The sequence below is a fragment of the Zea mays genome, chromosome 1 (genome assembly GCF_902167145.1).
Source record: "Zea mays cultivar B73 chromosome 1, Zm-B73-REFERENCE-NAM-5.0, whole genome shotgun sequence".
NCBI classification, from domain to species: domain Eukaryota; kingdom Viridiplantae; phylum Streptophyta; class Magnoliopsida; order Poales; family Poaceae; genus Zea; species Zea mays.
In genome coordinates, this window is record NC_050096.1 from 187,953,139 (window position 1) to 187,976,665 (window position 23,527).

Below are 23,527 nucleotides of genomic sequence, written 5' to 3' on the forward strand. Positions count from 1 at the left end.
CGGTGCACACCGGACACTGTCCGGTGCCCGATTTCTTTCCAAAAATGGCGCAGTCGACCGTTGGCAGCTTGAGAGCCGTTGGCGCACCGGACATGTCCGGTGCACACCGGACAGTCCGGTGCCCCCTTCTAGCCGTTGGCTCGACCACGTGTCCCGCGCAGATTGCGCGGCCGACCGTTGGCTCACCGGACAGTCCGGTGCACACCGGACAGTCCGGTGAATTATAGCCGTACGTCGCCGATGAATTCCCGAGAGCGACGAGTTCGCCTGTGAACGGCCCACCGGACAGTCCGGTGCACCACCGGACAGTCCGGTGAATTATAGCCGTACACCGCCGTCGAAGTCCCGAGAGCAGCCTGTTCGCTAGAGCCAGCCTGGCGCACCGGACACTGTCCGGTGCACCACCGGATAGTCCGGTGCTCCCAGACTGAGCATACTTTGGCTGCTTGAGCCAAGGCATTTTCAATTGGATTTTTCCTGTTTCCAGCACTTAGACACAATACATTAGTCCATAAAACAATGTACTAAGTCTGAGAAACATACCTTTATCCTTGATTTGTACTTTGTCCACCTTTTTACACTTAGGCACTTGTGTTGGACACTAAATCACCAAAACACTTAGAAATGGCCCAAGGGCACATTTCCCTTTCAGGGAGACGTGGGATGGGGGCGCGGTCATCGCACGGTGATGGGACCGCTCGCACGGTGATGAGGGCTGTGACATTTTCGGGAAGGATGGACGTCGAGCACGCTGGAGACAGACGAGGTAGGGGATAGGGCACGATGATGAGGGCGGCGACATTTTCGGGAAGGATGGGCACCGAGCACGCTGGAGACAAACGAGGTAGGGGAGGGGGCGCATCAGGGCCGAGGCACGACGTAGCCTGTGGACGCCTACACCGCGTCCTTATAGAGTAGTAGAGATTAAGGTGTGGGTTCAAACCCTAACTCATGCACTACTTTTTAATACTTTACGCTGAGTTGATTTAGAATAAATATAGAGATTTTTTTGTAAAAAGATAACGCAGAACGACAGTTGAAATCGATACTTTAAGTATAGTAGATATGTCTTTGTATTGTATACTATATTTAAACATAAGTTAAAATTGTAACGACGTAAGGACGCTTTTGCTGGTTGGAGTGGTAATTGAGAGTATTAAAACAATCTGATTCCTAACTGCTGGGCGCGCGGCGTGGCGTTGGTGGGGCTTGGCGGTAAAAAAAGACGCGCCCGCGCGTGCCCGTCGTCCAGTGAGTCGGCCACCACCCCACCCAGCCAGCAGGGGCACCACCAGCACCCAGCAGCAGGCACCAATGTAAGGGCAGCGCCATGATTACCTCGTAATTTCTACTAGTGGTTTGGCTAGCCGGCACGCGCACGGGAGCTTATGATGATGACGACGATGATGGGGTCGTAACTGGTCCACGAGGGCTGGATGTGGGTCGGCGCGGGAACCATACGATACGAACGAGATCTATGTAACGGTTAAACTAACCATGCTCTGCCGCATCTGCATGCAGAGTAATGGGCGGGACGTGGGGTCAATGCCCATGCATGCAGATGCAGCCGTCTCGGCTCGGTCGGCGCCATTGACGCCAGGCCAACACGCATGCCTCCTTGCCTGGGCTGGTATGGTATGGTATGTAGTGGTACCGTGGCATGGCATGGCATGGCAGTGCAGGGGCGGCCTCGTTCTCCTCCGGCGACGAGGACTTGAGGAGCATGTCGCTTTCAATCTGCCCTCGTAAAAAAAAAGGTTTTACTTTTACCGGATGGCCGGCGGTCGGCAAGGTGGACGCAACAGAGCTGTGTCGCGCAACGACGACACACCCGTCAGTCACTAGCGGGTGTGTATCGATCAGCATATGCCGCCACTCCCTCGCCGAGGCTGTCGTCCGCGTCTAGCTTGGACTTGGTGTGGTAGCGCGGCGTTACTACTACGGTACGGACGATGTCGCAACTTTTTTTTTCAGTTCTCATCAGACGAGCAGGCAAAAAAAACCTTGGGCTAGCTGCACCATTGACCAGTCAGTCCAGCATCACCTTTGGCCCGCATGCCTCGCCGCATCAGATCAGGGACCTCGTCGCGTACTGTGCGGCTGTGCGCTACGAAAGCTCCTTCTGCTCGTCCCTGGCCGTGCAGCGGTGCAGGAGCACAAGAAGAAAAAACACACACAGAGACACACAAGGCCGGACGGTGAACAGAAGGCACTGCCGCCGTACTACGCGAGTAGAGTGGTAATAAATTCGCCGTCGCCGCCGAGGTTGGAGACGTGGCTCCGCTTGCATTGCACCGAGATCGAGAGACATGTGGTACAGGAGGAATGTAGACGCATTTATTGCGATCGTTTGCATGCACAGCACGGGCACAGGTTGACACGGGCTCTAATTAATATATGCGCCACTGTTCACGTGGGTCACCGGAGCCACCCGTAGCCGTGTGTGTGTTTCGAATAACGGAATGCCTGCACAGCACAGGCACAGCATACTGCCCCTCGGCTCCGGCGGACTGGGCCGGTTGCTGTGATCGGGCGACGGCCTGATAAGGCAGGCCCTTAGTCAGTTCCCAGTGCCCGTCGCAAAACCCCGGGTGGCCCGTCACTTCGAGCGGGCTTCTTTGATTTCATCTGGGCCGTACCTGCCGGATCGGGGTTTTTTCAGAAGCGAATGTGAAGCAGTCCATGTCCATGTGGTATGTTCAATAATAACCGCAAAAGCACGCGAGTAAAAAGATTTGGAAGCGCCACCACTCACCGTGCCGGCCCCAACCCCAAGCGGAGCCCCCAACGCATCCATTCCTCTCTCGTCTTCCCTTTCCCCTCCGGCGAGCCCCTTGTTCTCGCCCTCCGTTCTACAAGGTACCCCCCCTCTCCCTCTCCTCTTATCTACTCTTCTCTACCACCCGCTGCAGCGCTGCGGTTTACTCTTGGGTTCTCGCCCGGTTGCTTGCTCTAGATCTCTGGCCTCCTTGGGACAGAACCTCCGCCCCCCATGCCAGATTAGTTGGCACCACTTCGTATTTGCCACGGTGGGGTGATGGGTATCCTTTGCTGGTGGCAGCGTAGAGACATTTTTGTGCTGTGGCGTAGAGAGTTTGGCGTATAGCGGCAGTCCAATTAGGATCTAGGTTTTACAGTGAACGGTCTCAAAACTGTGAGAGCGGAGAGATTTTAGAAAGAGAGAGAGAGAGAGAGTAGGATCTAGGTTTCTGCATTTGCACTCTTTCAGCATACATTCAGTCTATTCCTGTCCAAAATACGGTGCTTATGTAGTAATGGTTTCTTGTAGATTTGTGCTGCCCCTCTTATGTGAACGTAACCTAAATTCTTCTTTGCCTGCAGGTTCGCTCGTTCATGTTCTAGGTGCTGGACACCTTTTGCTTCGCATGGCTCGGGCGCTGCACAGTCCCTGTTTCGTGGCTCCGCTGCTGTGGCTGACGTTGTTACTGGTTGCCGTGTCACCGGGGGGTGCGTTCTACTTGCCTGGCAGCTACATGCACACATACTCCCAAGGCGAGGTGATACACGCCAAGGTGAACTCTCTCACGTCCATCGAGACGGAGATGCCTTTCAACTACTACAGCCTACCATACTGCCGCCCCCAGGGCGGCATCAAGAAGAGTGCCGAGAATCTGGGTGAGCTTCTGATGGGTGACCAGATTGACAACTCCCCCTACCGGTTCCATGTGAATGTTAACGAGTCTGTCTTCCTCTGCACCACAAAAGGGCTCAATGAGAATGACGCCAAGCTCCTTAAGCAGCGCACCCGTGATCTTTACCAGGTCAACATGATGCTAGACAATCTGCCTGTCATGCGTTTCACTAAGCAGAACGATGTCACGGTACAGTGGACTGGTTTTCCTGTTGGTTACTCTCCACCCGGTGCCTCGGATGATTATATCATCAACCACTTGAAGTTTAAGGTCTTGGTCCATGAGTATGAGGGTAGAAATGTGGAAATCATTGGCACCGGAGAAGAAGGATCTGCTGTCATCTCAGAGACGGACAAGAATGGGATGTCTGGGTATCAGATTGTTGGATTTCAGGTTGTGCCTTGCAGCGTGAAGCGTAACGCCGATGATTTTTCTAAGCTTAATATGTACGACAACATTGATCCGGTGGACTGCCCCGTGGAGCTTAAGAAGTCTCAAGTGATCAGGCAACAGGAGAGGATCACGTTCACTTATGATGTTGAGTTTGTCAAGAGCGACATCAGGTGGCCATCTAGGTGGGATGTCTATCTGAAGATGGAGGCTGGCGCCAAGGTCCACTGGTTCTCTATAATGAACTCCCTCTTGGTGATCTTGTTCTTGGCTGGAATTGTCTTTGTTATATTCCTCAGAACTGTTAGGAGGGACCTGACTAGGTATGAAGAGCTTGACAAGGAAGCGCAAGCTCAGATGAATGAGGAACTATCTGGTTGGAAGCTCGTCGTCGGTGATGTATTCAGAGAGCCATCTTGCTCCAAGCTGTTATGCATAATGATTGGTGATGGGGTTCAGATTTTGGGCATGGCAGTCGTAACAATCGTTTTTGCCACACTTGGGTTCATGTCTCCAGCCTCAAGAGGAATGCTCCTTACTGGGATGATTGTTCTATATCTTTTCCTTGGTATTGCAAGTGGGTATGTCAGTGTTCGGTTCTGGAGGACTATTAAGGGCACATCCGAAGGATGGAGATCAGTGTCCTGGTTGACTGCTTGCTTTTTCCCTGGTGTCATGTTTACGGTCCTTACTGTCCTAAACTTTGTGTTGTGGAAAAGTGAGAGCACTGGGGCTTTACCTATCTCACTATTTTTCACCCTCCTGGCTCTATGGTTCTGCATTTCTGTGCCATTGACGCTTGTTGGTGGTTTTCTTGGTACAAGAGCGGAGAAAATAGAATTCCCGGTTCGGACCAATCAGATCCCCAGAGAGATCCCAGCAAGGAAGTATCCATCGTGGCTTCTTGTCCTTGGTGCAGGAACACTGCCATTTGGTACCCTGTTTATTGAGCTCTTCTTCATTCTATCGAGCATATGGCTTGGAAGGTTCTACTATGTGTTTGGTTTCCTGCTGATTGTCCTGCTGCTGCTTGTTGCTGTCTGTGCCGAGGTGTCCGTTGTACTAACATACATGAACCTCTGTGTGGAGGACTGGAGGTGGTGGTGGAAGGCTTTCTTCGCCTCTGGTTCTGTCGCTGTCTACGTGTTTCTCTACTCCATCAACTACTTGGTCTTTGACCTCAGAAGCCTGAGCGGGCCTGTCTCTGCAATGCTTTATGTTTGCTACTCATTCCTCATGGCATTTGCAATCATGCTGACAACCGGAACCATTGGCTTTTTGACATCATTCGCCTTTGTGCACTACCTCTTCTCATCCGTAAAGATTGATTGATGTATTCCACAGTCTGCAGACAGATTCGTTCACAGCTGTGCGTACCTGTGATGGGCGTAGTTTACGAGATGAGGTGGTTTTGGGTAAACTAGTGACGTGTTTAGTTCCAAGTAGGAGTGCAGTATCTGTTTCCAGTTCCAATTGGTCAGAGTTGTAAGTGCTCCATCTGATCTAGATACTACAGCCTGGCTTTGTTAGAGTTTAGGAGCAATGGTACTACTGTGTTTGTTCGGCAAATTGTATTGGAGTGGAAATGGCGTGCTTATTACAGGCTTTGGTAAGTTATATTATTGAGAATTGCAAAGTGTATCTGTTATCTTTCTTCAGACTGACATGGTCACTTAATGTTAAATTGCTATTTTTGCTACACTGGACTGGATCAGCCGAAGAAGCCATTTGTAATCCACTTTTTCTTGTTTGGATGTGCCTAGAATCATCTCTCAGTTGTATGTTACCAGCTCTGTGCACAAAATACGGCTTTAATCTCGAGTATAGGTATGTCATATTATCAAAGAGAATGCAATACAAATCTTGACATCCCTGTGCTGTATTACAAAGAAGGGACCCTAACCCTACAAAAAAAGGGTTCACAAGTTTTCACGGCCCTATTTATTTCTGAACCTGTAAGTCTTCACAAGCTACAGATTTGTTAGAGATATCAGTAGTATAATATCCAAGGTCAATGATGCCACCGTCTGTAACTTATTTTAGCGCAGGTGTTACGAGTAAGTGGAGGTGCTGAACTTTCAGAAATGAAGGTGTTCTTCCTTTTTTTTTAATCATCTCGAGTTCAGATTGAGCTGCTGGGAAGTGCTATGTTTGTTCAAAAAATACATGCATCTATGGGCAAATCCGAATGCCAAAAGGCCTTCACTTTTGATGCAAGGTTTGTCTGTGGAAATGGCGACGTCTGGATCTGATCTCGCGTCATTTCTCCCAATGAAACGATTCTTTCACCGAAAGCAAACGCGAAGCAGAAAGAAAGGAAAAAAAACAATGTTTTTTTTTGTCCGAAAGAAGCAGTAGCAAAGGGAGGCTAGCAGACTTTTTGTTCGTCCAAAGGATCATCTTTCCATGCTCCCTGAATCCTGCTTCCTGCCTCTGTTAGGCTATCCGCAGCGGTTCCCTCTAAATTTTTCCCCCTATATCACTTTTCTGGGTCACATCATCAACAGTGTATCCCCTACTTTTTCATCTCCCGCAGTGGTTTCCCCTAAATACTCCCCCTATATCCCACTACAATATAAAATATCATTTTCTATACCTACTTTTCATCTACTATCAATTTTTCTTCTACTATTAATTGAAGGCGGGCCCACAGGAACAGTGGTAGGGGGGAGCGCGCGCACGCTGCAGCTGAGGGGAGAGAGAAGAGTCCCGCGCGGTGGAGTGCGCGATAGCGTGCTGCGCTGCGGGCGATAGCGCGTGCGCTGTAGCCGGCATGCAAGCGAGCGCGCGCCGTAGCGTGCGGCGCTGCGGCCAGTCTTAAGCTTCGTCTACATGAACTGTAGGACTGGCACCTCTGCTCTTTACTGCCAGATCCACGTGGGCCTGTAGTGGAGTGGAGGCCTACCGAAACAACTTGAGTGGTCAATGGGCCAGTGCCTGTCTTTGTCGGCCCAACGCACCCCGACAACGACGACAAACCCGTGGAGGGCGCGTGCTTGTGAATACGAACTCGCACGGGGGCTATATGCAAAACACGCGCGTACCTCTGCAGCCACTGCAGAGGGCATTTGTGACTGCATGTGGGTCCGGGTACCCGCCGGGCTCACCTGGCAGCGTCTGTAGAGGATCTCAATCCCACGGCCACACCACACCCACCTAGCTTTGCTTTCCTCGTCCGCTTCCGGCTTGCCCTGCCTCTCTCCGCCCCGCGTCGCCTCATCGCCAACAACCGACGAGATCCGGCGCGGGAAAACGAGCCCTAGATCCGGCGGCACCCTCATGCGACCTTGTTGAGTCCGGGCCTTCCTCCTCCCGCCGCTGGTGTCGCCATGGCGGGGAGCGACCTCGAGCCGCTGCGCGCGAGCGCGGCGGCGCTGCCGTCCTCGTCGGACCCGGACTCGCCCGCCGTGACCCCGCGCCGGAGCCGCGTGCGGGACCTGCTGCGCAACCTGGACCGCCGGCTCTCCAACCGAAGCCGCGGCGGCGCGGACGCGGGGCACGGCGGCGGCGAGGCCGGGGCGTCACCGAGGAGGCCCGAGGAGGATAGCGACGAGCTCGGCGACGGCGCGCCGCCCGAGTGGGCGCTGCTGCTCGTAGGATGCCTTCTTGGGCTCGCCACCGGCATCTGCGTCGCTGTGTTCAATCGCGGGGTGAGTGCCAAGACCTCTCCATGTGGGGGGCCGCGTTGTTTCTTCATCTCACGGAAGAATCGAGTCGTATGCATATTTTGGAAATTCCCACTCGTATGCTGGTGTTAATTACTTTATTACGGCTTGCGTTGCTGTTTATTGGATACTGGAGGCCTCAATGTATCTTTTGGTGTCTCCTAAATACGAAATTTCATACCGTGGGGATGGTGTACCATGTCTCACAGTATTTCGATTTCGACTACACTGTGTGAGGCTAAGGGTTTGCAGGCAGAATCTTATGTTGTATGTTAGTGCTATACTGCTATTAGCCGGCTACTGTTTTGTTGCTGGTGATTTTTGTGAACGACCTGGCTGTGTCCTGATTTATATGCCGTGAATTTATTATCAGATAGCGTTTGCTAATACTGAATTGATTAGGTGGTTGGATGTTTTATTTTCCCCAAAATGCTTAAAAACAATGTATGATGCACACACAAACACACTCACAGACACAGAATTTAAGGTAACCATTTGTAAAGATTGCTTGATATGTTGTTTTACTAGTTAGTGTTACAAGTGACTCATCAACACGATTTTTTTTGAGTAACTGGTGTTCTTTGGGGTGATATCTTGGTTATTCCACTCCATTTGGTTTTGCTTTATCATTTAGTGCAAGTAATGTATATCTATATGTTGCATTATGGATGTGCGTAGTTCCATTTTTTTAGAACTCCTAAGTATGTTTTTCTAAAGGGTTTTCACGGTTCAACTGAGTAGAGGGTTTGCACTGAATATTTTCCCTTATTATATACAATCAAGGTGATTTTACTCACCTGTTTGCTCACTTACTGTGATGTTGAGTCACTGGCAACTAGCAAGCAATTTTCAATACAGGGTTAGATCTAGATCCGTTGCACATTATTTGCGATGTGTACTTAAATCAGCTATTCAAATCAAAAGGAGAATATGTTAATTTGGAAGAACACATAGTCATTGTATAAGAGGTATACAACTGTGTTTGGCTGTGGTTTTTTTTCATTCACACAGAGTTATTATTTGGACCTTCCCGAATGTCTGTCACTATCTCAGAAGTGGCTGCCTGACCTTTTCAGGTACATGTCATACATGAATGGGCATGGGCAGGCACTCCCACTGAGGGTGCTGCTTGGCTTCGTCTGCAGAGGCTTGCTGATACCTGGCATAGGATATTGTTAATTCCAGTGACTGGTGGAGTAGTTGTGGGCATGATGCATGGATTATTGGAGATTTTTGAGCAGATAAAGCAATCCTTATCATCTCAAAGGGAGGGTATTGATTTCATGGCTGCGATTTTTCCCACAATCAAAGCTATCCAAGCCGCAATTACTTTAGGGACAGGGTGTTCACTGGGGCCAGAAGGACCCAGTGTTGATATTGGTAAATCATGCGCAAATGGGTGTGCGGAAATGATGGAGAACAATAGGGAACGAAGAATTGCTCTTGTTGCTGCCGGATCAGCTGCTGGAATCGCCTCAGGTATTTTAATTAATTATCTATTCCATTCGTGATATGGACTCAATGGACCGAAAATGAAAGGGGTGTATTTCCAGTTTTGTTTCAGCTTGCTAAGATATTGGCCGTTTTTATCTAAAAATTGCACTTCTGTTTAGGAAGTAGAAACATGAAATATTTTAGGAATAATAAATATTTGCTTAAATTCCTTTTTACAACCTTCATGTTCTTCATGCTACTGACTTTCTTCCCCTATATCCTCTCCTAACTTGTGTTACTATGGTCTTTAGGTTTCAATGCTGCAGTTGCTGGGTGCTTTTTTGCTATCGAAACAGTATTACGGCCACTTCGAGCAGAAAATTCTCCACCATTTACTACTGCTATGATTATATTAGCATCAGTTATATCATCAACTGTTTCCAATGTTCTGCTAGGGGAAAAGGCAGCATTTATTGTGCCGACGTATGAACTAAAATCTGCTGCTGGTATTTTACTTTATTCTGATTATTTTTGGTGTTAATAAGGTAGTTGTTTCTTAGTTACCTTCAAGATATAGGGAAGTATGCGTTCTCACCTTATTTTTGGCTCTAATTTTCATCCATATTTTTGAGATAATTTCAGTCTGTCATTTTTGTGATACATGGCCTGTACGTTTTTTGTGCTTTTGCTATTTTGGGTAACATTCATGTTAGTGAATATCTGTAATAAACTCTGTTGCGAACATCCGATTTTAAGTCATTTATAGCTACTGTTCATCACCATGCCATCTTATGTCTCCAACTTCTATATTCCTCCAGCCGCCTGTCTAGCATTCTCTTTTTGAAACTTGGGAACTCAAATAAAGCTTCTATTTCCTACTTTAGGCTCTAGTGCCCAATCAAACTTTATCTGGCTCTTTAATCTTCCTCTAGGCTTATGGTAAGAACTTGAACATGTGTTCTTTTTTCTTTTTAAGTTTGGTGTTAATTGCTTTTCCAAGAGAAAAAAATATAGTTGTATTGCGCTTTAGTCTTTAATAATCAAATGTGGCAGGTTCATGTCAGCCTGTTCTATTTACCACCATGATGCAGCACATGTGATTCAACATAGAAGTATTTACATTTTACAACTCCGTTTTATTAGTGTATTCATGAGTTAACATTTTTATTGACATTTAGAGTTTGGTAATTCGGAATACTTTGTGATCTAACATGAGTTGTATTTCTCCAACTTTTTTACTGTTAACTTTGTTTCAACATAAAACTGACTAAGATTATATTCACCAGAGCTGCCACTCTACCTTATTCTGGGCATGCTTTGCGGTGTTGTAAGTGTGGCATTCAGGCAGTTGGTTGTTTGGTTCACTAAGACTTTTGACTTGATAAAGAAGAAGTTTGGCCTTCCTGCTGTAGTATGTCCTGCTCTAGGTGGTCTTGGAGCAGGCTTAATAGCTCTAAGGTATCCTGGAATATTATATTGGGGTTTCACCAATGTGGATGAGATTCTACATACGGGCAAAAGTGCTTCAGCCCCTGGAATCTGGCTCTTGGCTCAATTAGCTGCTGCGAAAGTTGTAGCAACGGCACTTTGCAAAGGTTCTGGTCTTGTTGGTGGCCTTTATGCTCCAAGTTTGATGATTGGCGCTGCTGTTGGTGCTGTTTTTGGAGGCTCAGCAGCAGAATTAATAAACTCTGCGATTCCGGGTAACACTGCTGTTGCACATCCTCAAGCTTATGCACTGGTAAGTTTCTTATTTTTTGTCAGTCAGTTTAACGCGTGACTCCTATATTGTGCTAACTTTCCATACGATTTAGGTGGGAATGGCTGCTACGCTGGCTTCAGTGTGTTCTGTTCCACTGACATCTGTGCTGCTACTCTTTGAATTGACCAAGGATTACAGAATTCTACTTCCTCTAATGGTAATGTATATGCATTTTTTACTGCCCTATAATTTAATTTATTCATTATTTTGTGCTGATTAACAGGGAGCTGTTGGTTTAGCAATATGGGTCCCATCTGTTGTAAATCAATCTGGTAGCAAAGATACATTCGAGGCAACATCACCCCGTCATGGCTATTCGTCATTGTTACCTCCCACAGATAGGAATGAGACAGATTGGAGGCGACAAGATGGAGACGATGTGGAACTCACAATTCTAGACGTTGATCCCTACCACTATGGTAGTAACAATGAGGAGATGCTTCTTGATGACTTGAAGGTTGATAATTGAAGTTATTCTCTTTGTTTGTACAAAGTTAAATGATTAATACATTTGTGAAATGTGATTCTCAAGTTATTTTGCAACTTCATAACATCACTTTTCCAGGTATCACAAGCAATGACAAAGCATTATGTGAAGGTCACACCTACATTCACCATCGAGGAGACAACAAGGCTTATGCAAGAGAAGCAGCAAAGCTGTGTTGTTGTTGTAGATAATGAAGATTTTCTTGAGGGAATTGTAACATTAGGTGACCTTCGTCGTAAAGGATTTGTGCCAAGTGAAAACTCTGATAGTACCCAGGCAAATTCATCAACCGTGGATGTATGTAACTGCTCATATTGTGGCTGCAATTTTAGTCCTTCCTGTTATTTACTCATTATGTTAGCAATACATACATTTACTTGGCAACTTCGCAGGCAAATTCTTCTCTTGTGTCATCATGCCTTACTCGAGGTTTTCAGTTCCATGGCAATGAAAGAGGACTGGTGACCTGCTTTCCAGATACAGACCTGAGTACCGCCAAGGTTCTCATGGAAGTTAAAGGTATTAAACAGCTTCCAGTGGTCAAACGTGGTGCTGGCCGTAGAAATGATGGGAGGCGTAAGGTCCTTGGCCTTCTTCATTATGATTCAATAGGATGGTGCTTAAGGTGATCCTTCTCCCCTGTTTGTGTTTTTTTTGTTTGATTACGTCAGTTGTCTTATTTATTAATACTCTTATTTTTTTCAATGTTAACATAATAACATGTCATATTTGCTTTTTTATTGAGATATAACTAAACAGTAATTGACTTTCACATGTACTGTAACACAAGGGTGGTAATGGGCTTTAAATTTTACACTAAAGTCTAAGGATCAGATCGTATTCGGATAAGGCTTTATTTCTATTCATTTTTGAACTAAAATTAATTAAGGGTCCAAACAAATCATGAATAAACATTTGGAATTTTGGATCGTGATCCATTACCACCCCTAAACACAACCAAAGTTTTGAAAACTTGGAAGTAAACTGGATGAGAAACTGGAGGTGATCATGTTTTAGTTTTCGAGCACCCATTCTTCATGGCTCAAATTCCTAGTAGACCTGTCTTATCATTAATAACACCAAAATTCTTAGAAAACCTTGAAACTTGCAAATCTGACAGGAGCAAACAGTTTTGATCTCCAGATACCTCACAGAAATTGTGAAACCAGGATTCTGTTTTATAGGACCGACGTTTCTAGCTCTAGAATACTAACAAATAACCAGATTTTTCTTAAGAGCCTTTCAGCATTTGACTAACTGTGCAAGAGCAAAGGTGTAACCGATTGACTGACACAGGAGAACCCTTGTGCTTCATATTACTTTACAATAAACAAAAAAAAGTTGATGCTAATGTTTGGGCTGTTACGGATCTGCAGGGAAGAGCTTGAGCGGTGGAAGGCAATATACCAGAGAGAGAATTTCCAGCAGACTGCAGTTAATGGGCACTGAATATGCAAAATTGAAGGCTTGTTTACCTCGTAGCGAAGAAGATAAGATACGAAATATATAAAGTGACATTCCGATAAAACTAGGGTTAACTTAGGAACACTGCTGTTAAAGAGTCTCCTCATCAAAGTGTAAATTCTTGAGTTTTGCCAAGATATGCATTCTGTATCAAACATATACGATGAGGTTTAAGAGGTGATCGATATATAAGAGATGTGTCATGTGCGGTGTGCTGTTGTCAGATTTCGTTGTGGAGTGCTGAAGTTCGGACACGAAATATGTACAGTAACATGCTTTGTTCCTTTTTGGGTTCAGTTTTGTGGGTACATTTTTTATGTCCTATGCTCTTGGACTCGTACCGATTTTCATGTTTTTAGCATTTTTATGAGCTATATAGTTCATGGGTTTTAGATGTTTTAGGGTCCCGGAACTATCGGGCACCAGACGTTCTTAATGAAACATTAAGGAGAGCAGTATGTACCTTGGTCGAGACTATTTTTCTAGGTAGTCTTTGCGATGAGTTCTTTATGTTTTGTAGGCTCGCTACCACTCATGATTATTTTTTGCATCAAATTTGGGATAGGATTCCAAGGATTTTGGTTGTCGTGCACATCAAATTTGTCTATCTAGGCAACTACATGTAGTTTTAAGAATCCAACGTGAGTTCATGTTCTGTAGACTCACCACCACTCAAATGATTATTTTTTGCATCAAATTTGGGATAGGATTCAAAGGATTTTGGTTATCTTGTACATTAAATTTGTCTATCTAGTCACTCAACTACATGCAGTTTTAAGAATCCAGCGCTCTTAGACCGACTTTGATAGTTTTCAATATTTTTTTGAGCTATAGTTCATGAAATTCATGTGTTTTGGGGTGTCCTAGAATGGTCAAGCCCTATACACTCTAAGGGCATAGTTAAAGCCAACAGGATGTATCTACGGTGAGAACATTTTTTGAGCTAGCTTTACCTCTTGAAACAATAAGTTCTTTGGAGTTTTTACTATTGTGAGACGCTTAGATACCTAGGGTCTTGAGTTTTTGTTGTTGCTTTGTGGTTGTGATTCCAACACCTTTTTTCTTCTTAAGATCATTTTCATGGGTAGATATTTGATGTCCTGTGCCCTTGACTGATTTTCATGTTTTCAACATTTTTTCATGAGCTATAGCTCATGCATTTTAGGTGTTTTTGGGTGGTCCCAAAACTGCCAAGCACCAGACGTTCCTACTCCTGAATGATGAGTTCTTTATTGTTTGTATCCTCGTCACCATTCTAACAATCATTAGGTTTTTGCAATAATTTTGGAATAAGATTCCAAGAAATTTGGTTGGCCTTGATATTAAATGTATCTATCTAGTCACTCAAGCACATATAGTTTTTTAGAGTCTCGCACTCTCGAGATGATTTTGACACTTCTAACATTTTTTGTGAGCTACAACACATGGGATTCATGCATTTTTGGGTGTCCTAGAATGGTCAAGACCTATACATTCTAATGGCAGTGTTAATGCTTACAAGATGTACCTTAGTTGATAGAACAATTTTCTAGACACTAGCATGCCTTGAAACAATGATTTATTTGGGTTTTCTACAACATTGAGGCACTCAAATAACTGGGGTCATTAGTTTTTTCTTTTTGTTTTGGGGTTGTGACTTCATGGATTTTTGTTGTTGTAACACATCAAACATGGCTATCTTGCACTCAGCCACATATTCTTTTTTTCTTAGGCCCATTTTGTGGGTAGATTTTTGTTATCCCATGCCTTTGGGACAATTTTAATGTTTTCAACATTTCTCACGAGTTATAGCTCATGGGTTTTAGGTGTTTGGTGGGTGGGGGGGGGGGTCCAGAACTATCGAGCACTAGATGTTCTTAACGAAACGTTATGGATAGTAGGATGTGTCTTGGCCTAGACAAAAAATTCTAGCTAGCTTCTACTCTCGAATGACGAGTTCTTTGTGTTTTGTAGGCTCATCACCACTCAAATGAACACTGGTTTTTGCATCAATTTTGGGATTGGATTCCTAGGATTTTGGTTGGTCTTACACATCAAATTTGTTTATCTAGTCGCTCAACTACATGTAGTGAGTCACAAGCTCTTAGACCGATTTTGACATATTTTTCATTTTTTGTGAGCTATAGTTCATGTCATTTATGTGTTTTTGGGTGTCCTAGAACGACGAGCCCCATACATTTTAAAGCCACGGTTAAAGCTTACATGATGTACCTCGATTTATGGAGCATTTTTCTAGCAAGTTTTAGCTCATGAAACAATGAGTTCTTTGGATTTCTTACAACCTTGAGGCGCTTAAATATCTAGGGACATGAGTTTTTTTTGGGTTGTGATTCTAAGATTTTTTCTTGTTCTAACACGTGAACCATGTCTATCTTGGCACTTGGCCATAATTTTTTTCTAGGGTCCAATTTTCTTGGTAGATTTTTTATTTCCCATGCCATCGGGTCGATTGTCATATTTTTAGAAATTTTCAAGACCTATCGCTTATGGGTCTCAGTTGATTTTTGGGGTCCCAAAACTATCAAGCACCATACCTTCTTAAGGAACCATTAGAGATACTAGGATGCACCTTGTCCAAGACAACACTATGTAGCTATTTCTGCTCTCAAATGACAAGTTATTTGTTGTTTGTATCCTTGTCGCCACTAGCAATCATTAGGATTTTACATCAGTTTGGGATAATATTCTAGGGAATTTGGTTGGTCTTGCACATCAAATGTGCCTATCTAGCTCAACCACATCTAGTTTTAGAGTCCCACGCTCTCGAAATGATTTTGGCATTTTAAACATTTTTCGCGAGCTATAGTTCATGGTATTCATGTGTTTTTGGGTGTCCTAGAAGGTCGGGCCCCACACATTGTAAAGGCACTATTAAAGCTTACAAGATGTACCTCGACTGATAGAACATTTTTCTGGCTAGTTTTAGCTCTAGAGACAATGACTTTTTTTAGATTTTCTACAACCATGAGGTGCTCAAATACCTAGGGTCATCAGTTTTTTTGGGTTGTGACTTCATGGATTTTTAGTTGTTCTAACACAAAACATGACTATCTTGACACTCAGGCACATGTTCTTTTTTGATAGACCCATTTTTGTGGGTAGATTTTTTATGTATCATACCCTTGGTCCAATTTTTCATGTTTTCAACATTTTTTGTGTGCTATAGCTCATATGTTTCTAATATTTTTGGGGTCCCTGAAAGGGAAATGTGCCCTTGGGCCATTTCTAAGTATTTTGGTGATTTAGTGTCCAACACAAGGGCTTAAGTGTTAAACTATGCCAAATGGTGGACAAAGTGCAAATCAATACAAAGGTATGATTCTAGACTTAGTACATTGGTTTTTGTGTACTAACATATTTGTCTAAGTGCTAGAATCAGAGAAAATACAATTGAATATGTCTTGGCTCGAGCAGCCAAGACTCTGCTCGGTCTGGGTGCACCGGACTGTCCGGTGGTGCACCGGACAGTGTCCGGTGCGCCAGGCTGGCTCTGGTGAAATGGCTGCTCTCGGGTCTCGACGGCGGCGTACGACTATAAATCACCGGACCGTCCGGTGGTGCACCGGACAGTGTCCGGTGAGTCGGCTGCGGCGAAGTCGCCGCTCTCGGGAACCAAATCAACAGCGTACGGCTATAATTCACCGGACTGTCCGGTGAGCCAATGGTCAGGCGCGCCAACGGTCGGCCGCGCAATCCGCGCGTGACGCGTGGCTGAGCCAACGGTCGGATGGGTGCACCGGACCGTCAGGTGTGCACCGGACAGTGTCCGGTGCGCCAACGGCTCCAAGTCTCCAACGGTCGGCTGCGCCAGAATAGGAAAGAAATCTGCACCGGACAGTGTCCGGTGGTGCACCGGACTGTCCGGTGCGCCAGTCGACAGAACGCAAGAATTGCCTTCCTGGATTGCTCTCAACGACTCCTAGCTGCCTTGGGGCTATAAAAGGGACCCCTAGGCGCATGGAGGAGAACACCAAGCATCCTTTGAGCATTCCTAAGCACCAAGACCTCATTTCCGCGCATTCGATTCTTTGTGATAGCAACTAGAGCTCCATTTGAGTAGAGAACTCTTCGAGTTATGTTGAGAGCTCGTGTTGTGACTTGTGTGCGTATTGTTGCTCTGGTTTTGTGTCTTGTGTGTGTTGCTCATCCCAACCTTACTTCCGTGCTTCTTTGTGATAATCAAATTGTAAGGGCGAGAGGCTCCAAGTTGTGGAGATTCCTCGCAAGCGGGATATAGTGAAACAAAACAAAACACCATGGTATTCAAGTAGGTCTTTGGACCGCTTGAGAGGGGTTGAGTGCAACCCTCGTCCGTTGGACGCCACAACGTGGAGTAGGCAAGTGTTGGACTTGGCCGAACCACGGGATAAACCACTGTGCCTCTATGTGTTGATCTCCTTGTGGTTATTGTGTTTTGCAAGAACTCCTCTCTAGCCACTTGGCTTTATTGTGCTAACTCCTAATCAAGTTTTGTGGCATTAATTTTCAAGTTTTTACAGGATCACCTATTCACCCCCCTCTAGGTCTCTCAATTGGTATCATAGCCGTTCTCTTCAAGAAAGGGACTAATCGCCCGAAGAGATGGATCCTAAGGGAAAGGGGATGGTGGTCAACGACAATGAGAAGGAGTCCATCTTCAACGAGCCAAGGGACGACAAAGTCAATGACTCCGGCTCAAGTCAAAAGAAGAAAGATGGAAAGAAGAAGAGGCGCATTAGGAAGGTTGTCTACTACGACAGCGACGAATCTTCCTCTTCTCAAAAGGATGAAGAATACGAGGAGAAAAAGAAAACGGTTAACTCGAACTTTTCTTTTGATTATTCTCTTATTCCGCATAATTCAAATGTGAAAGGGAATTAGGCTTTCACCTAGTTCCTAAATAATTTTGGTGGTTGAATTGCCCAACACAAATCTTCGGACTAACTAGTTTGCCCAAGTGTATAGATTATACAGGTGTAAAAGGTTCACACTCAGCCAATAAAAAGACCAAGTTTTGGATTCAACAAAGGAGCAAAGGGGCAACCGAAGGCACCCCTGGTCTGGCGCACCGGACTGTCCGGTGCGCCACCGGACATGTCCGGTGCACCAGGGGGACTCAGACTCAAACTCGCCACCTTCGGGAATTCCCTGAGGCGACTCGGCTATAATTCACCGGACTGTCCGGTGTACACCGGACAGTGTCCGGTGCGCCAAGGGAGGTCGGCCTCAGGAACTCGCCAGCGTCGGGTAACTCCAACGGCTCGTTCACTATAATTCACCGGACTGTCCGGTGTGCACCGGACTGTCCGGTGCGACTCCAGAGCAACGGCTACTTCGCGCCAACGGCTACCTGCTGTGGCATTTAATGCGCGCACAGCGCGTGCAGGAGTCAGAATCGCCCATGCTGGCACACCGGACAGCCAACAGTACCTGTCCGGTGTGCACCGGACACCCAGGCGGGCCCACAAGTCAGAAGCTCCAACGGTCAGAATCCAACGGCAGTGATGACGTGGCAGGGGGCACCGGACTGTCCGGTGTGCACCGGACTGTCCGGTGCGCCATCGAGCAGACAGCCTCCCAACGGCCACTTTTGGTGGTTGGGGCTATAAATACCCCAACCACCCCACCATTCATTGCATCCAAGTTTTTCACTTCCCAACTACTACAAGAGCTCTAGCATTCAATTCTAGACACACCAAAGAGATCAAATCCTCTCCAATTCCACACACAAAACCCTAGTGACTAGAGAGAGTGATTTGCTTGTGTTCTTTCGAGCTCTTGCGCTTGGATTGCTTTCTTCTTTGATTCTCTCTTGTGATCAAACACTCACATTGTAATTGAGGCAAGAGGCACCAATTGTGTGGTGGCCCTTGCGGGAAGTTTGATTCCCAAGTGATTTGAGAAGAGAAGCTCACTCGGTCCGAGGGACCGTTTGAGAGAGGGAAGGGTTGAAAGAGACCCGGCCTTTGTGGCCTCCTCAACGGGGAGTAGGTTTGCAAGAACCGAACCTCGGTAAAACAAATCCGTGTGTCTCACTTCATTATTTGCTTGCGATTTGTTTTGCGCCCTCTCTCGCGGACTCGTTTATATTTCTAACACTAACCCGGCTTGTAGTTGTGTTTATATTTGTAAATTTCAGTTTCGCCCTATTCACCCCCCCTCTAGGCGACTATCAATTGGTATCGGAGCCCGGTGCTTCATTAGAGCCTAACCGCTCGAAGTGATGTCGGGAGATCACGCCAAGAAGGAGATGGAGACCGGCGAAAAGCCCACTACAAGCCACGGGAGCACTTCATCGGAAGAGTCCCGCACCAAGAGGAAGGAGAAGAAGAAGGACTCCTCCAAACGGAAGGAGAAAAAGTCTTCCTCTTCTCACCACAAAGAGAAGAGGGAAAAATCTTCTTCCCACAAGCCACATCGGAAAGGCGACAAGCACAAGAGGATGAGGAAGGTGGTCTACTACGAGACCGACACTTCATCAACGTCTACCTCCGACTCCGATGCACCGTCCGTCACTTCTAAGCGCCAAGAGCGCAAGAAGTATAGTAAGATCCCCCTATGCTACCCTCGCATTTCCAAACATACACCTTTACTTTCCGTCCCATTAGGCAAACCACCAACTTTTGATGGTGAAGATTACGCTAGGTGGAGCGATTTAATGCGATTTCATCTAACCTCGCTCCACAAAAGCATATGGGATGTTGTTGAGTTTGGTGCACAGGTACCGTCCGTAGGAGATGAGAACTATGATGAGGATGAGGTGGCCCAAATCGAGCACTTCAACTCTCAAGCAACAACAATACTCCTCGCCTCTCTAAGTAGAGAGGAGTATAACAAAGTACAAGGGTTGAAGAGCGCCAAGGAGATTTGGGATGTGCTCAAAACCGCGCACGAGGGAGACGAGCTCACCAAGATCACCAAGCGGGAAACGATCGAGGGGGAACTCGGTCGGTTCCGGCTTCGCAAAGGGGAGGAGCCACAACACATGTACAACCGGCTCAAGACATTGGTGAATCAAGTGCGCAACCTCGGGAGCGTAAAGTGGGATGACCACGAGATGGTTAAGGTTATTCTAAGATCTCTTATTTTCCTTAACCCTACTCAAGTTCAATTAATCCGTGGTAATCCTAGATATACAAAAATGACCCCCGAGGAGGTTATCGGGAATTTTGTAAGTTTTGAGTGCATGATCGAAGGCTCAAGGAAGATCAACGAGCTTGATGATGCCACCACATCCGAAGCTCAACCCGTTGCATTCAAGGCAACGGAGGAGAAGAAGGAGGAGTCTACACCAAGTCGACAACCAATAGACGCCTCCAAGCTCGACAATGAGGAAATGGCGCTCGTCATCAAGAGCTTCCGCCAAATCCTCAAGCAAAGGAAGGGGAAGGACTACAAGTCCCGCTCCAAGAAGGTTTGCTACAAATGTGGTAAGCCCGGTCATTTTATTGCTAAATGTCCCATATCTAGTGACAGTGACCGAAGCGACGACAAGAAGGGGAGAAGAAAGGAGAAGAAGAGATACTACAAGAAGAAGGGCGGCGATGCCCATATTTGTCGGGAGTGGGATTCCGACGAAAGCTCAAGCGACTCCTCCGACGACGAGGACGCCGCCAACATCGCCGTCACCAAGGGACTCCTCTTCCCCAACGTCGGCCACAAGTGCCTCATGGCAAAGGACGGCAAAAAGAAGGTTAAATCTAAATCCTCCACTAAATATGAATCCTCTAGTGATGACAATGCTAGTGATGAGGAAGATAATTTGCGTTCCCTTTTTGCCAACCTTAACATAGCTCAAAAGGAAAAATTAAATGAATTGGTTAGTGCTATTCATGAAAAGGATGACCTTTTGGATTCCCAAGAGGACCTCCTTATTAAGGAAAACAAGAAACATGTTAAGGTTAAAAATGCTTATGCTCTAGAAATTGAAAAATGTGAAAAATTATCTAGTGAGCTAGGCACTTGCCGTGAGACGATTGACAACCTTAGGAATGAAAATGCTAGTTTAAATGCTAAGGTTGATTCACATGTTTGCAATATTTCAACTTCAAATCCTAGAGATGATAATGTTGATTTGCTTGCTAGGATTGATGAGTTGAATGCTTCCCTAACTAGCCTTAAAATTGAAAATGAAAAATTGCTTGTTAAGGCTAGAGATCTTGATGTTTGCAATGCTACTATTTCCGACCTTAGAACTAAAAATGACATATTACAAGCTAAGGTTGTAGAATTAAAATCTTGCAAACCCTCTACATCTATTGTTGAGCATGTATCTATTTGTACTAGATGTAGAAATGTTGATATTGATGCTATTCATGATCATATGGCTTTAATTAAACAACAAAATGATCATATAGCAAAACTAGATGCTAAAATTGCCGAGCACAACCTAGAGAATGAGAAATTTAAATTTGCTCGTAGCATGCTTTATAATGGGAGACGCCCTGGCATTAAGGATGGCATTGGCTACCAAAGGGGAGACAATGTCAAACTTATTGCCCCTCCTAAAAGATTGTCAAATTTTGTTAAGGGCAAGGCTCCCATGCCTCAGGATAACGAGGGTTACATTTTATACCCTGTCGGTTATCCCGAGGACAAAATTAGGAAAATTCATTCTAAGAAGTCTCACTCTGGCCCTAATCATGCTTTTATGTATAAGGGTGAGACATCTAGTTCTAGGCAATCAACTCGTGCTAAGTTGCCTAAGAAGAAAATTTCTAATGCATCAAATGATCATGCTATTTCATTTAAAACTTTTGATGCTTCTTATGTGTTGACTAACAAATCCGGCAAAGTAGTTGCCAAATATGTTGGGGGCAAGCACAAGGGGTCAAGGACTTGTGTTTGGGTACCCAAAGTTCTTGTGTCTAATGCCAAAGGACCCAAAACCATTTGGGTACCTAAAGTCAAGAACTAAAATTTGTTTTGCAGGTTTATGCATCCGGGGGCTCAAGTTGGATACTCGACAGCGGGTGCACAAACCACATGACTGGGGAGAAAAGGATGTTCTCCTCCTACGAGAAAAACCAAGATCCCCAACGAGCTATCACATTCGGGGATGGAAATCAAGGTTTGGTTAAAGGTCTTGGTAAAATTGCTATATCTTCTGACCATTCTATTTCCAATGTTTTTCTTGTAGATTCTTTAGATTACAATTTGCTTTCCGTATCCCAATTATGTCAAATGGGCTACAACTGTCTATTCACTGATGTAGGTGTCACTGTCTTTAGAAGAAGTGATGACTCAATAGCATTTAAGGGAGTGTTAGAGGGTCAGCTATACTTGGTAGATTTTGATAGAGCTGAACTCGACACTTGCTTAATTGCTAAGACTAACATGGGTTGGCTCTGGCACCGCCGACTAGCCCATGTTGGGATGAAGAATCTTCACAAGCTTCTAAAGGGAGAACACATTTTAGGATTAACAAATGTTCATTTTGAGAAAGACAGGGTTTGTAGCGCATGCCAGGCGGGAAAGCAAGTTGGAGTCCATCATCCACACAAGAACATCATGACGACCGACAGGCCGCTTGAGCTACTCCACATGGATCTATTCGGCCCGATTGCTTACATAAGCATCGACGGGAGTAAGTATTGTCTTGTAATTGTGGATGATTATTCTCGCTTCACTTGGGTATTCTTTTTACAGGAAAAATCTCAAACCCAAGAGACCTTAAAGGGATTCTTAAGACGGGCTCAAAATGAGTTCGGCTTAAGGATCAAGAAAATAAGAAGCGACAACAGGACGGAGTTCAAGAACTCACAAATTGAAGGCTTTCTTGAGGAGGAAGGCATCAAGCATGAGTTCTCCTCTCCCTACACGCCACAACAAAATGGTGTAGTGGAGAGGAAGAATCGAACTCTATTAGACATGGCAAGAACCATGCTTGATGAGTACAAGACACCGGACCGGTTTTGGGCCGAAGCGGTCAACACCGCCTGCTACGCCATCAACCGGTTATATCTTCACCGAATCCTCAAGAAGACATCATATGAACTCCTAACCGGTAAAAGCCCAACATTTCATACTTTAGAGTTTTTGGTAGCAAATGCTTTATTCTTGTTAAAAGAGGTAGAAAATCTAAATTTGCTCCTAAAACTGTAGAAGGCTTTTTACTTGGTTATGACTCAAACACAAGGGCATATAGGGTCTTTAACAAGTCCACTGGACTAGTTGAAGTCTCATGTGACGTTGTGTTTGATGAAACTAACGGCTCTCAAGTAGAGCAAGTTGATCTTGATGAGATAGGTAATGAAGAGGCTCCATGCATCGCGCTAAGGAACATGTCCATTGGGGATGTGTGTCCTAAGGAATCCGAAGAGCCTCCAAATGCACAAGATCAACCATCCTCCTCCATGCAAGCATCTCCACCAACTCAAAATGAGGATGAGGCTCAAGTTGATGAAGGGCAAAATCAAGAAGATGAGCCACCTCAAGATAATGGCAATGATCAAGGGGGAGATGAAAATAATCAAGAAAAGGAGGATGAGGAAGAACCAAGACCGCCACACCCAAGAGTCCACCAAGCAATACAACGAGATCACCCCGTCGACACCATCCTCGGCGACATTCATAAGGGGGTAACTACTCGATCTCAGGTTGCTCATTTTTGTGAACATTACTCTTTTGTCTCCTCTATTGAGCCACACAGGGTAGAGGAAGCTCTCCAAGATTCGGATTGGGTGGTGGCGAT

At 45.5% G+C, this 23,527-nt stretch overlaps 2 protein-coding genes across 3 annotated transcripts; both read left to right on the forward strand.

Moving 5' to 3' along the window:
• The first annotated feature begins 2,764 nt into the window (after positions 1 to 2,764).
• Positions 2,765 to 5,670, forward strand: LOC103504716 (uncharacterized). Its single transcript, NM_001326459.1, has 2 exons — positions 2,765 to 2,859; positions 3,343 to 5,670. The coding sequence occupies exon 2, from the start codon at positions 3,387 to 3,389 to the stop codon at positions 5,373 to 5,375; it is 1,989 nt and encodes a 662-aa protein (NP_001313388.1). The 5' UTR covers positions 2,765 to 2,859; positions 3,343 to 3,386; the 3' UTR covers positions 5,376 to 5,670.
• A 1,532-nt stretch (positions 5,671 to 7,202) lies between these two features.
• On the forward strand, positions 7,203 to 13,150 carry LOC100279218 (uncharacterized). Of its 2 annotated transcripts, none has more exons than NM_001353877.1 (9): positions 7,203 to 7,693; positions 8,785 to 9,187; positions 9,454 to 9,648; positions 10,429 to 10,883; positions 10,957 to 11,061; positions 11,128 to 11,361; positions 11,470 to 11,688; positions 11,784 to 12,016; positions 12,768 to 13,150. In NM_001353877.1, exons 1-9 carry the CDS (start codon positions 7,373 to 7,375, stop codon positions 12,838 to 12,840), a joined length of 2,238 nt encoding a protein of 745 aa, NP_001340806.1. In that variant the 5' UTR covers positions 7,203 to 7,372; the 3' UTR covers positions 12,841 to 13,150.
• Positions 13,151 to 23,527: the final 10,377 nt, after the last annotated feature.

Bases quoted from the DNA above. Each gene is read 5' to 3' on its own strand.
- LOC103504716 (NM_001326459.1), top strand. From the start codon at position 3,387: ATGGCTCGGGCGCTGCACAGTCCCTGTTTCGTGGCTCCGCTGCTGTGG.
- LOC100279218 (NM_001353877.1), top strand. From the start codon at position 7,373: ATGGCGGGGAGCGACCTCGAGCCGCTGCGCGCGAGCGCGGCGGCGCTG. The intron at 9,649-10,428 runs GTATTTTACTTT...TATATTCACCAG, and splicing joins TGAACTAAAATCTGCTGCTG to AGCTGCCACTCTACCTTATT. The intron at 11,689-11,783 runs GTATGTAACTGC...GCAACTTCGCAG, and splicing joins CAAATTCATCAACCGTGGAT to GCAAATTCTTCTCTTGTGTC.